We start from the raw sequence: 17756 nt of genomic DNA on the forward strand, positions 1-17756 counted from the left end.
AAGTTGATCCTGCAATTCCATCTTAATCGAATTTCGAAGGCTAGACCATGTAAAAGACAGCGCTCGTGTTTTGGCCGTGCGGAGTAGATTAGTTAAAGATGGCGCACACTTATTTGCCAGCCTACCGCGTCGCATAAAATTCTCCAGATGGAAAAAATGACCATTCGAAACGTTATACGAAATCAACCAATCAAATGGAAGGAACGTACTAAATCAACCAATCAAATGGAAGGAACGTACTAAATCAACCAATCAATGATCTCATGATACGTACTTAAATACAAACAGTAATACACTATAAGTACTTTATTAATGTACACTATTATTAGTACACGATACAAAAACATGTATATACCTATCACTGATGGTAATAACATTCAGGGAAGAGTGGAGACTATAACTTCACTCTTCCCTCGATTACTTTAAAAAAGAATAAAGTTCATATTTAAAAAATCTTCGATAATTATATTAGTATTACATAATGTCGCTAAAACATCTCGGTTCGTGGAGAAATAATTATTTACCTAATATTTCTTCATGATTGACAAAAACGGTGTCCATCATTTTATAAACAGGCTACAGTAGTTTTGACCACCCCGTTTGACCCAATCGCTAACACAGATAGTAGGCCTAAGATTGGAAAACCGATGTCACGGAACAGTGAATCGCGCTCGCTAAAACTCTATTCTTTAAGATAAAGAATTTTATTATCATAATCATAATAATTTTAAAATCAGGAGTTTGATTAATTTTAGGCTATATAACCCAAGACGGTGTACGCTTTGCCTGAATTCAGTATGGTCATTCACTTGTACCCGCAAGTAAAATGTATACGTACTCTTTTAATGTAGGCCTAACAGATTGAAAATTCACGATCTTTTACAGTGAATTGTCACTCTTTTGGTGATTGTGCCCGAGGAACACTCTTAACAGAGTGAAAGTCACCCTTAACAAAGTGAAATTCACTCTTGATAGAGTGAAAGTTACTCTTAATAAAGTGAAGGTCACTCTTAACAGAGTAAAATTCACTCCTGACAGAGTGAGTGAAATTCACTCTTGATACATATTTCCACTCCTATAGAGTGAACTAATTTAAGCGATTACATAATTTCGGACGAGTTTAAAATATTTTACCATCGAGAGCCATTTTCATTCGTTTACAGTAAGAATGTATAGTCTATACTATTTTCACAAAACTAGCTAATCACAGCTTAGTATAGTATCACGTGTTTAGATTTCTAAATATTTACTATATATACAGTTATGACGTGTCATTTTTTGTATATACATATAGCTTGATATGTTTGTATATTAACTGTAACAAAGTAAACAAAATATACGTTACTATATAAAAACATATATTAAACATAAATTGTGACAATATACATTATGATATAATATAATCATTAACCCGTACATTGTTTGTTTATAAGCCAATTGACCGTGTGAATCCGGTCTTGGGCGGTTAAGTAGGAAATTTGTTCTTAAATAAGCTGTAGACTATAGATTTATTTAGAATATAACCAGGGAAGAGTTAAATTACTAGTTATTACTAAAGTATTAGTAATTGAAGTTAGTTTATTTACAAAACAATAGAGAACAATAGCGATTTAATTGGATTAACACGCATCAACGGCTCGTGAGTTTTCTATGTAATTTAACTCTTCCCTGATATAACCTACTGTACATGAAAATGAAATTCAGCGAAATACAGGTAGGCTATACCCAAAGCAGTTGTCTTAACCGTAGTGACCCTGGATGCTGCAGGATTTCATCCCTCTTTTGAGATAATATTTCCATTACTATACCCACGCCCTCTTTGGTTTGCCAAGCAGCCTTGGTGCGCACGTACGCATTTTCACAGTACGCCTGCGTAAAGTGTGTAAAGCGTCAGAAATAGCGGTTTAAATATATTTAAATATAATATAACTACTAAACCTACTAAAAACATTGATATTGGTTGTAATCAATTTAACTGCATGTCATAAAAGATCTCCATAATTATTTACAAAGTTACACACTCTAATATTCTAAGAAAAAAAAAATATTAAAAGAAATATTATTATTGGTCACGTTTTTCAAAAACATATAAAATATTAAAAATTTACATAATTTACAATTAGAAAATATAATATAACTACTAAACCTACTAAAAACATCGATATTGGTTGTAATTAATTTTAACTTCATGTCATAAAAGATCTCCATAATTATTTACAAAGTTACACACTCTAATATTCTAAGAAAAAAAAATATTAAAAGAAATATTATTATTGGTCACGTTTTTCAAAAACATATAAAATATTAACAATTTACATAATTTACAATTAGAAAATACTTTGACGTCATCTAAGACATGGCATTAGAGCCAACTCAGACAGCATCGTACAACGAGGCCCGACCAAACGTCTTGACTCGTCGGTGCTGTTTGAGTTGAATCCTGACGAGACAAGTCGTTTGAGATAGCGTCGGGCGTAGTTTTTAGGTCGTCGGGAGAACTTTAAACACGTATAAATTTCTCCCGAAGAGACGACTCGTCGGGTCGGCCTCGTCGTACGACGTTGTCTGGCTTTTATACGTACTTTTGTACGTATAGCCGATTGTTGTCGGTACTGTGTACATTTACCGTAAACAAATACTGTGATACAGCGTCATATATAATTGTATAACAGTAGGCCTATGTGCCACATGTAATACATAATGTGACCCTAAATAATTTGCCTATATGATACTTGACAATAATGTGTTTTGTATCGGACACCGATCCCGTATATTATGATGTTGGCCCAGGCGGTTCTTGAACAGTAGGCCTACATCTTCAATAGGTGGTGATACAGTACTTTCTTCTTGAGAGAAAAGCTGGTTAAGTACCGATTGTCATATTATGGATGCGCAGCCTATCATCGTCCAGCCTCGTCTTTAACATCAACATGCGTACCAGGAACTGTTATATTAGACAAGTTCTATTTCCTCTGAAATATGATGTAAGAAGCATTTTTGGGTAGAAGCTGGGATCCACTTGATTTAGGATATTTCGACCTCGCTGATTACGAATATGGCGGATCCCAAGCGAAATTCGGCCATCTAAGCCCTTAATTTGCATAATTAAAAATGGCGGCCATTTTTTATAATTACCCTATATCTCGAGAACCACTAGTCACAGATAATTAATTTTGGTGTCAAAATGTTTTAAATATATGTTTTTATATTCACTTTAATGACACATTTTCTCAAAAAATGGATGCAAGTCTTATTTCTGACATTTTGACCTTTGACCTTGATTTATCGTATCTCAGTAACCAATAATCGGAGAGACACGAAATAGGGCTCAAATTGTTCAGAAACTATACATTCTTATTTATTATAATGAAATGTTTTTACAAAAAATGGCCGATTCTACAACTATTGACCTTTGAACTATTAGTCAAATATAATAATATAATAATAATATAACTTTGAAAATTGTGGTCTTATGAATTTTTTTTTCTTTTTAAATTGTTTAAAACATGTGTGTTTCTATACAGTCTAATGGCACATTTTGTACAAGAATGGCCGATAGTATGGTTATTGACCTTTAAACTACAGCATAGGCCTACTGTATACTGAATATAATATAATTGCATAACTATGAAATTATTTATACTCAATAATAATTAGTAAAATTATAAAATTCACTGCCATCAAATATGATGTGTTATGATTTATATAGATTAAAAAAAAATTGAACACGCAAGTTACATTTGTTGAAATTTGAAATTACCTGCCATCAATATGATGGAGTATGATTATAGATTTTTAAAAATGTGAACATGTCAGCTACATTTGGAAATTACCTGCCATCAATATGATGGATTATGATTATAGATTTAAAAAAGAATTTGAACACATAAGCTACATTTGAAAATTACCTGCCATCAATATGATGGATTATGATTATAGATTTAAAAAAGGATTTGAACACGTCAGCTACATTTGGAAATTACCTGCCATCAATATGATGGATTATGATTGTATAGTACCTGCCATCAATATGATGGATTATGATTGTATAGGTTTGAAAGAAAAGTGAACACGTAAGCTACATTTGGAATGAACATGTTAAGGGCATCAGTTTTGATCATTCATGCAAAGGTTTCCGTCATCTTTAGCGTTGTTACAGTAGCATATTAAAGCTGTACATGGTAGTTTTGACTTTTTGCACCTACATCTATATGGTTATGCATCGTGTCTTGCATCAACAATAAATCATCTCTAACGAAGCAGTAGGAATAGCTCCATTTTTCAGAAGCACTGGTTGAAGTTTACCATTAGATAGCTCCCAACCAAAATATGTTGGTGATGGCAAATGCTGGATTGGCGATACAGCTTTTTTCAATACGAGTGCTTGGAAGTGTGCTCTTTTTATATGCTGGTGCACTGCATCGCTTGTTGGAGATAATGCCTCTGGTTTTTTGTTTTTTTTAACATGGCATGCCTAACTTAAAACTGTCGATAAAGGACACCACCAGACAAAGATGAACCAAAACACAGAGACCAATTCGTCGAATTATAGAAAGTGGTGAAATACCGCTGCCAAATTGCTGGTCAAACTTGTTGGCATTACAAGATAATAATGCAGATCTGACACGATTTCTATCAGAGGAGTTGATTCGTCAAGCTCCTGTAGACAAAGAAATTGTCACAGCTGGTGGATTTATGAAAGAATCAGTTGTTAAATCATCAAAATTGTACACGAATACGTTGTCTCTGGTCAGACCATGAAGAATAGGACACGAGACTTGTCATGCTGCCAATGTCCGATACGACACAGTTGTAGTTGCTTCTAGGGATACAGACGTACGTACTAGTGATTCTAGTGTCTAACTACCAAAGCATGGTATCCAAATGGATGATGATAGGGACATCCAAAAAAAGAAAGTATCTATAAAAGACATTTTTCAAGCCTTGCCCGAGGGTTCTGCAAAAGCAAGCGATGCAGTACACCAACATATAAAAAGAGCACACTTCCAAGCACTCGTATGGAAAAAAGCTGTATCGCCAATCCAGCATTTGCCATCACCAACATATTTTGGTTGGGAGCTATCTAATGGTAAACTTCAACCAGTGCTTCTGAAAAATGAAGCTATTCCTACTGCTTCGTTAGAGATGATTTATTGTGGATGCAAGACACGATACATAACCAATAAATGTAGGTGCAAGAAGTCAAAACTACCATGTACAGCTTTATGCCGCTGTAACAACGCTAAAGATGACGGAAACCTTTGCATGAATGATCTTAACTGATGCCCTTAACATGTTCATTCCAAATGTAGCTTACGTACGTGTTCACATTTTCTTTTAAATCTATACAATCATAATCCATCATATTGATGGCAAGTAATTTTCAAATGTAGCTTACGTGTTCAAATTCTTTTTTAAATCTATAATCATAATCCATCATATTGATGGCAGGTACTATACAATCATAATCCATCATATTGATGGCAGGTAATTTCCAAATTTCCAAATGTAGCTGACGTGTTCAAATTCTTTTTTAAATCTATAATCATAATCCATCATATTGATGGCAGGTAATTTTCAAATGTAGCTTACGTGTTCAAATTCTTTTTAAAATCTATAATCATAATCCATCATATTGATGGCAGGTAATTTCCCAATTTCCAAATGTAGCTGACGTGTTCAAATTCTTTTTTAATTCTATAATCATAATCCATCATATTGATGGCAGGTAATTTCCAAATGTAGCTGACATGTTCACATTTTAGAAAATCTATAAGCACACTCCATCATATTGATGGCAGGTAATTTCAAATTTCAAATTTCAAAAAATGTAACTTGCGTATTCAAATTCCTTTTTAAATCTATATAAATAATAACACATCATATTTGATGGCAGTGAATTTTATAATTTTACTAATTGTTATTGTGTATAAATAATTTCATAGTTATGCAATTATATTATATTTAGTATACAGTAGGCCTATGCTGTAGTTAAAAGGTCAATAACCATACTATCGGCCATTCTTGTACAAAATATTCCATTAGACTGGATAGAAACACGTCACATGTTTTAAACAATTTAAAAAGAAAAAAAAATTCATAAGACCACAATTTTCAAAGTTATATTATTATTATATTATTATATTTGACTAATAGTTCAAAGGTCAATAGTTGTAGAATCGACCATTTTTTGTAAAAACATTTCATTATAATAAATATGAATGTATAGTTTCTGAACAATTTGAGCCCTATTTCGTGTCTCTCCGATTATTGGTTACTGAGATACGATAAATCAAGGTCAAAGGTCAAAATGTCAGAAATACAACTTGCATCAATTTTTTGAGAAAAAGTGTCATTAAAGTGAATATAAAAACATATATTTAAAACATTTTGACACCAAAATTAATTATCTGTGACTAGTGGTTCTCGAGATATAGGGTAATTATAAAAAATGGCCGCCATTTTTAATTATGCAAATTAAGGGCTTAGATGGCCGAATTTCGCTTGGGATCCGCCATATTCGTAATCAGCGAGGTCGAAATATCCTAAATCAAGTGGATCCCAGCTTCTACCCAAAAATGCTTCTTGATTCGTTTTCTAGGCCGTTTTTTGAGAAATGGAACCTGTCTATATATGGTATGTATTGTGTGCATCCCTATTCTGACGAGCAGGCTTCGCCACCTTGCTTCCCAAGTTCCTCTTGTGGTATTTTACCTGTTGAAATATAATATTGATTTGATTACTTCATTCAATATATAGCCTAATAAAGTAGAAATGGTATGTTGGATGAAGAAGGCCACATTTCACATTGTAAATACATAATGCAACCGTCACTAGGTAGAACATAACTGACAATTGCAAGTCAGCTAGTGACTGGGAATATATAAAGGTAAATAATACACTTCTACTTTTTAGATGACTTGCAATAGTCAGTTAAGTTCTACCTAGTGACAGCTGCTAAAATCTTTACTTTACGTGTTTGTGTACCTTCTTTGCTTATGTTTTATTTGTATTCGAGATCGTTGTTGTTTCAGTAAATATTTACCTTTGGAATTATATTTTTCCGTTATTAATTATGTTTTCCACATTTTATTTGCAACTGACATTTAAATTAAACGCTACAAAACACAATATACTATCGAATTTCGTCAACATTCGACAAAATTTCTTTTTCCTAATAACATATAAAAAAGTCTCACGTCAACGGTCGATTGAAATCTCTGATTTTCCAATCAGTATTCATTCGGACAAAAAATGAGTTTCGGATTACAAAAAACTATCAAATGAAATGTGTTATAAATTATATTGGCTTCTTATAGCTGGAATTATTATCAACTACTCAGCGTATACAGTTACCGTGATTTGGTTCGATTTCCGCACATTGTTTGAACAATAAAGTTTTTACTTTTTGCCTGTGAAGGAACTGTGAAAGAGTGACTTTCTACTTTTATAGTAGGCCTAGTTGTATAATAAAGGAGTGAGAGACGGTCTTTGTCGTGAGATGTCGTGGTGGGCCAGTAAAGGGCTATCCTGGGCCAGTAAAGGGGTGTCCTGTGCAAGTAAAGAGATATCCTGGGCCAGTAAAGGGGTGTCATGGGCCAGTAAAAGGGTGTCCTGGGCCAGTAAATGGGTTTCCTGGGCCAGTAAAGGGTATTCTGGGCCAGTAAATGGGTGTCCTGGACCAGTAAATGGGTGTCCTGGACCAGTAAAGGGGTGTCCTGAGCCAGTAAAATATTCAAAGGTCTATCAAATTTATGTTATGTGATTTACGTTTTCATGCTAATAAATGTGAAAATAATGATAATGACGTCACGATGCCGTTATGATTCTACAGTTTACCGATTGTGCCAATGAAAAGTTTGTGATCATGATTATGATAATGGTTTCATCAAAAATAAATGTTGATGACAATCACGAATGATCACACTTATCATGCTCTCTTACGTTGGTTCTTGCAACTGCTGCTGTACGCCTGTGATTGGTTAAAATATGACAACAAAATTACGCGTATTCATGACGTCACAATGATTTTTCTGTATAGGCTGTTCTAATAATAAGCCTTGAATTAATCATATTCCAGACATTGTCCATTATATGTCTTGAATTTGAAAACAAAATAGAAACAAGATGAGGACATTTTTAATTTAGTAAATCACAAAAAAAGTGGTATTTACCTGGCGGTGTATTTTCTATAAATTTGCATTTGAAACAGACCACCTGTAATTGAATATATCAATTTAATCTAAATTTTAGCCATCAAAAGAGAACATAGAACTTGTCATTTCTTGAACAAATACTGTATATTTAGAAGCGTTACAGTACTCTGTTACAACCTGTATGTAAATAACACACACATGTGTGCTCCGATTCAACTGTTGTTTACGATTTGTGTGTAACAATAACCGCGTTGTTGTTGCTGTACGGTAAGTTTATACTTACGAATAATGCCTATAATATATAATTATTATTATTAGACAGTTAATATATGCCTAATATGATACAGGTATTATTGGTGTGGAGCGATCGATTACCATAGATTGGATATTGCATACAGAACTGAGACAACTAGTCTCTCTGTAGAAAGCAATATGGTATTTAAAATGGGTACTTTACCTTTTTTTATAATAATAAGCGTGTTTTGTTGAAAATTTTTGAAATTTATGAAGTATATTGAGTACGGCGGTAGCGTATCCTTGTACTAATCTCATAAGCCAGATTAGCTCTTTAAAAAAAAAACCGGGTATACAATCATGAATTGGATATGGTGTATTATTAAGATATGAAGCCATTCAGGAAGTGTATATAACATAAAATAGCATTTAATTAAATATATGATTTTTCTTTAATGACTTTTCAACTTGTAGAAAATCTAGGGTTGCACCACTCCGTCTTTATAATGTTGTCATAGACTTTCGTCTGCTTTCTTATAGATTCTTCATTACCGGCATTCTCGAGAGTTCCGCACGCAACTGGTTTTGAATACACCTGTAATGTTACATCAAATCAATACAACCGCTATGAAATGAAGGTAATAATCATTTTTAATTGCGTAATGTGGCTTGCGTTGTAATCAAATCAAAACCCTATTTACAAAACAAATGACGTGACCTTTGATTAGTTAACGTCTATTCGTCCGAATACACTGTAATAAATGCATCGGTTTCGATTCGCCTCGTAGAAATGATTACGCCCTTTCCAACGGGTAGCGTCGTTACCAGCACGGAAGGATAACGTTAACGTGCACGCACACATACGAGCGACCTTTGATTATCTAACGTCTATTCGTCCGAGATACTGCGTCACCTGGGACGAACATCCACTGTAAAATGCATCGGTTTCGAATTCACCTCGTAGAAATAATGATGTCCTTCCAACGGGTAGTGTTGTTACCACCACGAAAATATAAAGTTAACGTGCGCGCGCACACAAGAGCCGTTTGTCATTTAAACGCCGGCGAAAAATATGTTCTTGTTTATCTTCAGTTGAGTTAGAAATGCCCATCTACAGTAGGCCTAACTTTTCCGTTGATTTTTATAATAGAATAATGATTTGTGGCTGTAATTGTTCGGATTTATTATTCTTATTATCAATGGGAAAGTAAAGAAAGCTCTCTGCCATTTCTTGACAAGATAGCCTGAACGGTACACATTGGCCTCCCCTCCTTTATACAAAATGTCTAATAATAATAAATTACGCCTAGAAAATAATCAAGTCATCCTAACTACTATAATAGTAACTTCATCAATCGAACAAGGTATTAAATCAAAACAAATATATCAATCAATGAAACAAGTCAATCATTGAAACATCATTCAATCAAGTAATCTAAAATTCAGTCTATCATTCAGTCAATCAATCATTCAATCAATCAATGATACAGTCAATCAATCATTAAATCAATTATACAGTCAATCAACCATCATAGCAATCAATCAATCAAACGATGACGTAACTGTGTGCGTAAAAATCCATTTATCGCCTAACTGATGAATCAAACAAATCTCGTAATAGTTACTGTGAAAATATATGGCTATTGAAAACTTAATTAATTAATTAAAATGTTGATTATTATATTAAATTTACCGTAAGAAGTCTCGCTGAACGTCATCCTCGTTGTATTGTTTTCTTGTCTGGCATGGTTACGGTTCAATGAGCGCACATTCTTTTCGGGCTGGCAGACGATAATGTAAACCTTTGGCAGGAACATACAGCCTAAAGTAACTGTAGCACTTAGGCTGATTGCTACACACAGTGTTGTACTTTGCACCTATAAAAACAAAAATATAATTCATTTTAAGAATGTGCACTTAGAATAACATTTACAGGATGTTGGTGTCCTGAAATAACACGTATAACTTTCGATTTAATTTGATTTTTATACATTCGATACGTACAATGTAATCTCCATATAATTTCATTAAGAACTATTATCGATACGCACTTAAGCATAGATGTAAGTCTTCATGAAACAGCTGAAAATAGTCTAAAGAAGTTAGTTCTTTCTAACATCCACAAAGCAATACATAGAATTCTGTACATCCATAGAAAAGAATCATACCATATTTCCAGACATCAAGAAGTATACCTACTTCTACAAATATAGAAAAAACTTCCTATTTTCAAAAAATTACTTATAATTTCTTAAGATCTAGTTTAAAGTACCTAGTTCCTGACATCTAGTCAGCCAGAAAGAAATATGTTCCTTAACAACCAAAGAGAAGCATCTGCGAGCCACCCAAAAAAGAAGTAGCTACTTCCCGAAATAAAGAAAGAAACATCCACTCCTCCCTGACATCCAGAAAGAAGTACCTACTTCCTGACATGCAAGAAGAAGTATCTACTTCAAGACATCCAGAAAGAAGTATCTACTTCCCGACATCTAGGAAGAAAAGTATCTACTTCCTGACATCTAGGAAGAAGTATCTATTTTATGACATACAGAAAGAAGTATGTACTTCCTGACATACAGGCAGAAGTATCTACTTCCCGACATCTAGGAAGAAGTCTCTATTTTATGACATACAGGAACAAGTATCTACTTCCTGACATACAGGAAGAAGTATCTACTTCAGACATCCAGAAAGAAGTAAATACTTCCCGACATCTAGGAAGAAAAGTATCTACTTCCCGACATCTAGGAAGAAAAGTATCTACTTCCCGACATCTAGGAAGAAGTATCTATTTTATGACATACAGGCAGAAGTATCTACTTCAGACATCCAGAAAGAAGTAAATACTTCCCAAAATATTGAAAGAAACATCCACTTCTAGACATCCAAAAAACAGGAACTACTTCCTCATATCCAGGAATAAGTATCTACTTCCAGACATCTAGTAAGAAGTACAGTATCTACTTTTAGATACACTAAGAGAAAAGGACCCTCTTTGTGCTAAATGATAAACAAGCAACTTAAAGTTCGTTTTATTCTACTGCAATCCCTAATATTTATAAAACAGAAATAATCAACAAGCAAAAAGCTGACGTGTTTTTCATTTAATAGTATGGGTAGACTTTCAATGATATGTCTTGCATACAGTAGGTTTTCTTCATACATAACTACGTATTCAGATGGTAATTGCTTGGAAGATTAGTCAACAAATCAGGACAAAAATACATCTACGAATCTTGTGTTCAGATGCCGATTCTTGTCAAAATGTATTTACATCTGTTACACAGTTAGCGGGCACAGTAGGCCTACGTGGAATTGATTGCAAGCGCGCATCCGAGATGAACAATTTGAAAATTGTGCAAATTTGTCACAGACGGCGACGGATCACTTTTCACTACATTACTTTGTCAATATTTGTTTAATATGTTTGCACATTGAAAATCAAAGACCTGTTTCTATGGAAACCTGTTTCTATGGAAATTGTAATTTAAATCTATGAATGATAAGAGTATATTGAGTTATATTAATTAATTCCCACTTTTTCTAAGCACTGTGGACATTCGTTTGATAATGTATTATATCCGGGAATTTCACTATTCCTAGGCCTTGATTATAATTATTTCTAGCATGGTCAGATCAGACCAAACATACTATACGTTTCTAGGCCAGTGTTGCCGGATGAAGAAGCATATTTTTTGAATAAGATACGATATTGTTTTACTAGGCCTAATATATTTAGGCAAGTCATTGATACCGATTGCACCTGAAATGTTTACCCCAGCCCCGTGGGCGAGTTTGTGCCAAACAATCCGTACCGACCAAAATCAAGTTACACCGTTAGGAACCAAAAGATAACATGCGTAGTTGAAACCCACTATTTTCCTTAATGTGCATGGTTGAGAATTATTACATATTTGTTGCCGTTTCTTATCCGAAAGTTTGTTCAATCGCCACTGGATCAATGCAAAGTCTTAAAGCCCACGCTGAGATTTAACGAACATTGAACCCCTTTAAATGGTTGGTTTTGTGTACTGTCTCTTTAAGGCATAGATGACAAAAATGACACATAAACTAGAATATCGACACTTGATGGTGGAAATATTCCTTAAATCTCTTCTTGAAATACTCGTTATAGATATAATCGTTTTCAAATCTATTTCAAGTGTGGCTAGTTTTCTATACTGCGTAGGTTTGTCCATTTCGTGCTCTAAATTATTTATATTTTCAAATTAGAATGTAGGCATATTCGACAATGCTTGTGGAACTAAATGGTTAGATTTATCCGGCTAGTATTTTAACTAGATGTAGGTATAGTAGATTTTTACTGCAAATGGGCATAGTAGAGGTTTTTTACTTTAAATATAACAGATCTGTGTTTTGATAATTCGTTTTTTGTTTTTATAACCGACCATGTGTTCATGTAACCATTTGAATCACCCGCTCTGTCCCCGTATGCCGACTTCAGTTGTGTCCAGGCAAACAATATACATTCGGTTTCGATGTTTAGATGTCTGTTTATCGATCGTCGTTTGACCGGAGGTCAAAATCACTGATGCGTGTGTATCTACCATCTTCTACTTTCGATATGAACTCGTTACGTAATAGCTTTCCGCGACCAGACATAAAAGTAATAGAGTACGCCGCGTACATAGCGCTACATTTGAGTCTTGATTCGGAACATTGACAAAGACTGGTTTTTATTCACCATTGAAACATTTTTTTCTAAATAGTAGAAAGATAAACTTTAGTGTCTTCCGCGTTTTTATCTATTATTTATCTTCTTAGTCACTATTGAATACCTTTTGTAAACAGTAGAAAGAGAGGAAAACTCAACAAAATATTGAAAACATCTTCGGGTCTTTGTCGAGTAAAGTTCTATTTATATTATTGGTATTTATTATATATTAATTTACGTTATGATATAAACAATCGGTGTGCTACAAACACATCTAGACACTAACACCATTCGGTTTAGTCATACACTTCCAGATTCTAACTTTTGTTTTAGAATTGCATTCTACAATAAATATTCAATTAACAGAATATGTAATTGAGCTTTTTAGATTATGTATTTATTATATCTTTTGTAGACCGGTTGGTTTAGAGTTTCTCTTTATGTCTTTAAATGAACATTAACTTTTGATGTTTCATTTTAACGACGGATTTATTAAGTACTTTCCTATCTAAACACGTTTCATTGTTGAACGAAACTAAACATAAAGAAAGATATATACCAATGAAATGCAACTAATCTAGATTCCCGAGTGCTCTTTCTTCACATACTATTTATTTCCGAAGTATCATAGCAATATTTCGTAATACAGCATCTCATTTATATCACATGTGGTGCAATGTAAGGTTACTAAAGATACATTTGAAAAACGTGATGTTGTATAAAACTTATGTGACAGAAAAATGTAATGGGGTTAGGTTACTACTGGAAATGGACATGATGACGTCATATCACAGCGATATTTGGCCATATCACTACCATATTTGGGCACATCACACTTTTTGTTGTCAAATTGGTTTGATAGTGTAGACGGAGCCTTATCAAATATTCATATGATACTTCGGAATTATGCAGTACCGAGAATCGGCTGTTTGTTGAGTACTGTATGTGTGTATCAACTTGCTTATGGCATGCCCCCTAAACCAGACTACCCTCCTTAAACACAAAACATTATTTTATTCAAAAGTCATGTAATTTATTTAAATCTGATTCTATAGCCATTATTTCTGTCTGGCACACACGAGTATTTAACTTCAATCGTATTCCCGTATATAGAGATATTAATTACGATTATTAGATCGAATTTGACGCAATCCTATACTGCTACTCCGATGACATTAAAACGTAAAAAGACAATCTGATTATCAATTTGTGGATTTAGTTTGCCATAGAATAATTTTACGTTCGACTGTGCTGATAAATTGAATCAAATTAAGAACATAAGATTAGATTCGCTATTCCTGTAAGAGCCACTCTATAGAATATGTGACATTATACAGCATTTTCTATCGTGACGTGATCAAAACATGTACAGTATTTCATATAACGCTTAAACACACGTGATCAGGGGTTATTTTTTCTACAAGCGTATCAATATTTGCGTACACAAACAGCACGCTGTCGATTTTACGTAATTACATCCTGCCTACCGATCACGTTTTGCGCTTAAAAGATACTTGTAAAGCTTGCTGTAGTGTTTCAAATTACGCGTAAACGCACGTAATCAGGGGTTATTTTTTTCTTCAAGCGTATCAATTTTTGCGTACACAAACACGTATACGTAACTGACTGACTTACGTAATTACGACGGTCATCCTGCCAATTATGCGTATTCTGGTGCGTACATACGACTGCGTTTTACGCTTAAAGATTGGGGCTTGTAGGGGCCTAAATGTTGCTAGCTAACATGTTACGCATAGTCTGCGTGTTTGGTTCACTGACAAAAAGAAAACAGCTCGAGGAAAATTGATGACTAGCGCGGTAATTGGTCATCCGTCACATAATTGATATTTAGTTCTTAGCTTTTAATGCTCTCAATAAAACCATGATCTCAACTGATCCACTTCCTAATTGGGCTTAACGAGTTTGTTTAGGCTGAACATAATTAGTTTTGATGTTGACGCGTTGACATCCCGTCATGCGTTAGGGATGTACACGCGATAGCGCTGTAAGCGTTTCGTTTTTTCGTTTGTGTTATTTGACCATATATTTCTATTTCACTGCTATGTTTTTGTGGTAATTACAAGAAAATTACTAACTATGCATTGAATATATGTAATTTATTTATTAGCTTGTTAGGCTCCGAGAAGAATACTATTTCTATGAAAATATACCCTCCCACGACTACAGCGTGTTCCACCAATACAGTACATCAAGTCCATTGATTGTGGGTAATACCCCGAATCGGCCTTCAGGAAAATAACATTGCTTAAGATACTAAACTTGTGCTTTCTTGATATACGTCATTAGTTTACGCCGATTCGCTTAAATAAAGTCAAAACAACTAGTAGATACCTAATGCTAAATTTCCGGTATTATATGTTATATCATCAATAGCCATTTCGGAAACGACTCATATCCAATTATAATACAATTATTGTAGAATAGTTTCTTTTTATTGCAATGTCGCCATTCAATAACTGGCATCTGTATACGCACATCATCAATAGCGCGTTTTGTAGTATTAAAATGCCTTTGTACGCCGCGCGGTAGAATATTTGACTACGTCCCCCTTCGCGAAAAGTTTAGTTTGGGGCTTTTTCGACGTACGGTAGGTGTGATCGGCTACTCTTTAAAATACCTCGATGTACCTCCTTTAAATCGTTGATGTCCCTCCGTTACAACGGCGATGTACCGTCCGTTATAACTTCGATGTACAGTCCGTTATAACTCCGATGTACTGTCCGTTATAACTCCGATGTACCGTCCGTTATAACTCCAATGTACCGTCAGTTATAACTCCAATGTACCGTCTGCTATAATTTTGATGTACCTCTGTTATAATTCCGATGTACCGTCCGTTATAACTCCGATGTACCGTCCTTTATAACTCCGATGTACCATCGTTATAACTCTGATGTACCTCCGTATACTAACTCCGATGTACTTCCTTATATCGTTGATGTGCCTCCGTTATAACTCCAATGTACATCCGTTATAACTCTGATGTGCTTCGTTATAACTCCGATGTACCTTCTTTATAACTCCGATAGTTTTCAGATATCTGATTTAACGTTACACCATAATTACACAACCGATTGAAACACTGTATTTAACAGGTCAAAGGTCAAAGTGTGTTTACACAGAAGCATGTAGTGTAGCCAGTGGGAGAGTTAGTTTAGAGGCATTTAAGCCAACACATCCAAGCTAATTAATCACATATTATGGCTTAACAATTGGCTGGTGAGTGTTTACGGACTTTTAATCAATTTTTTCATTTCCTTACAAAGTGAGTTATGAATGCGTTAATGTAACGTCGCCTCTAACCCTAATGACAGAATAATAACCAAGCCCACACACTCTTGATCACTGTCTGTAGATACTCAAAACATTCCATTAAGTAACCATCCCCCTTCCAACCGCTTATAGATTTTGTAACTAATACAACAGCCTCGGAGAAAGTTAGCCCCTAGCTATAATGTTTCGTTACTCTCATCAGCCTGAAAATTACTAAAATGAGCCGACAACTCAAGAACCAAAATGTAATTATTATCGTCCTCAAGTTTAGCAGGAAACTGAGGAAATTCGATTAGACCATAGAGATATTCACTATAATATCTCTATGATTATACCCTATACCCACACCCGCAGGGCAGCACCTCTTAAATGAATGACAGGGGATCGGATCAATTCACCGGGGTACCCATGCTAATTTAAAGGCCAGGTGCGGGCAAAAAATTTCTATTGATCATACATTCCAATAATTATCGATCTATAGTTTCCCCTATGTTTCATAATTTTTGGGATTTTATTTGTGTTACACAAGCTTGTTGAAAATAAGCACTTTCTTATCAGTGGGGGGATAGTTCAAATTACACAGTAAAATCTCTATTCTTTTATACACAAATTTTGTAAATAGAGAGGCATTTTAAAAAGCTATGAAAAATAAACGGTGTGGTAAAAAAAGTTATCAGATGACTAAATATAGGTAATATAACTTGAATATTACATTTCTGATATTTTTATTCAACTTCAGATTTTTATTTTCATGCTATAGCAAAAATTATCCACCGTATATCCACCACCTTTTTTCACCGTCTAGGGAGTCACCAGACATGTTATTACATTAGGTTAACTACCTAGCTACTGAAAAAAAGGTCTTCCTGGTTTTTATGGAAGAATTTTGCAAAATTTTGTATTTGGCCATATTAAGGGAAATTCATGTTTTTTTCGTCTTGATTTCTGTTACAAATATTTGATTTATGTACAATTAACCAAATATTATATTTAAAATTCATGCCTGTACCTGAGCTTTAAAAGATACACTGGGTTCTGTTAAGCCAGATGTGTACCACTGGACCTTCAGTCCTTATCCAACACGAACTATGGCCTAGGGGAGCCTGGAACCTATGTCGATTGTATAGCTACGGTTTTGTAATCCCCTGCTTTGATAGCTCAAACATTCGAAAACAACAACAACACCAACTAAGTGTTTAGAAAAGAAACTTTATCGTCATGAAGGAAATAACTAAATTTCCTCCATGGTATCGTAAAGCTTTGTCTACACTATCAAACTTTATGTGACAAAAAATGTGGTGTGCTCATATATGGTCATATCACTACCGTATTTGGGTATATTACAACCATATTTGGGCACATCAAACTAGTTTTATAGTGTAGACAGAGCTTTAGTC

The 17756-nt window shown here is 34.3% G+C and overlaps 1 protein-coding gene across 1 annotated transcript in view; it reads right to left on the minus strand.

Moving 5' to 3' along the window:
- Positions 1-291: 291 nt before the first annotated feature.
- LOC140059625 (metabotropic glutamate receptor 3-like) overlaps positions 292-17756 on the minus strand; it is a 60584-nt gene continuing 43119 nt past the window's right edge. Inside the window, exons 4-6 of the mRNA XM_072105614.1 lie at positions 10084-10267; positions 6629-6714; positions 292-2948 (exon numbers count right to left, since the gene is read on the minus strand). Of these exons, the coding sequence (XP_071961715.1) occupies positions 6656-6714; positions 10084-10267 (243 nt within the window). The 3' untranslated portion in view covers positions 292-2948; positions 6629-6655. The remainder of the gene's footprint in view (positions 2949-6628; positions 6715-10083; positions 10268-17756) is intronic.

Source organism: Antedon mediterranea, chromosome 9 (genome assembly GCF_964355755.1).
Source record: "Antedon mediterranea chromosome 9, ecAntMedi1.1, whole genome shotgun sequence".
NCBI classification, from domain to species: domain Eukaryota; kingdom Metazoa; phylum Echinodermata; class Crinoidea; order Comatulida; family Antedonidae; genus Antedon; species Antedon mediterranea.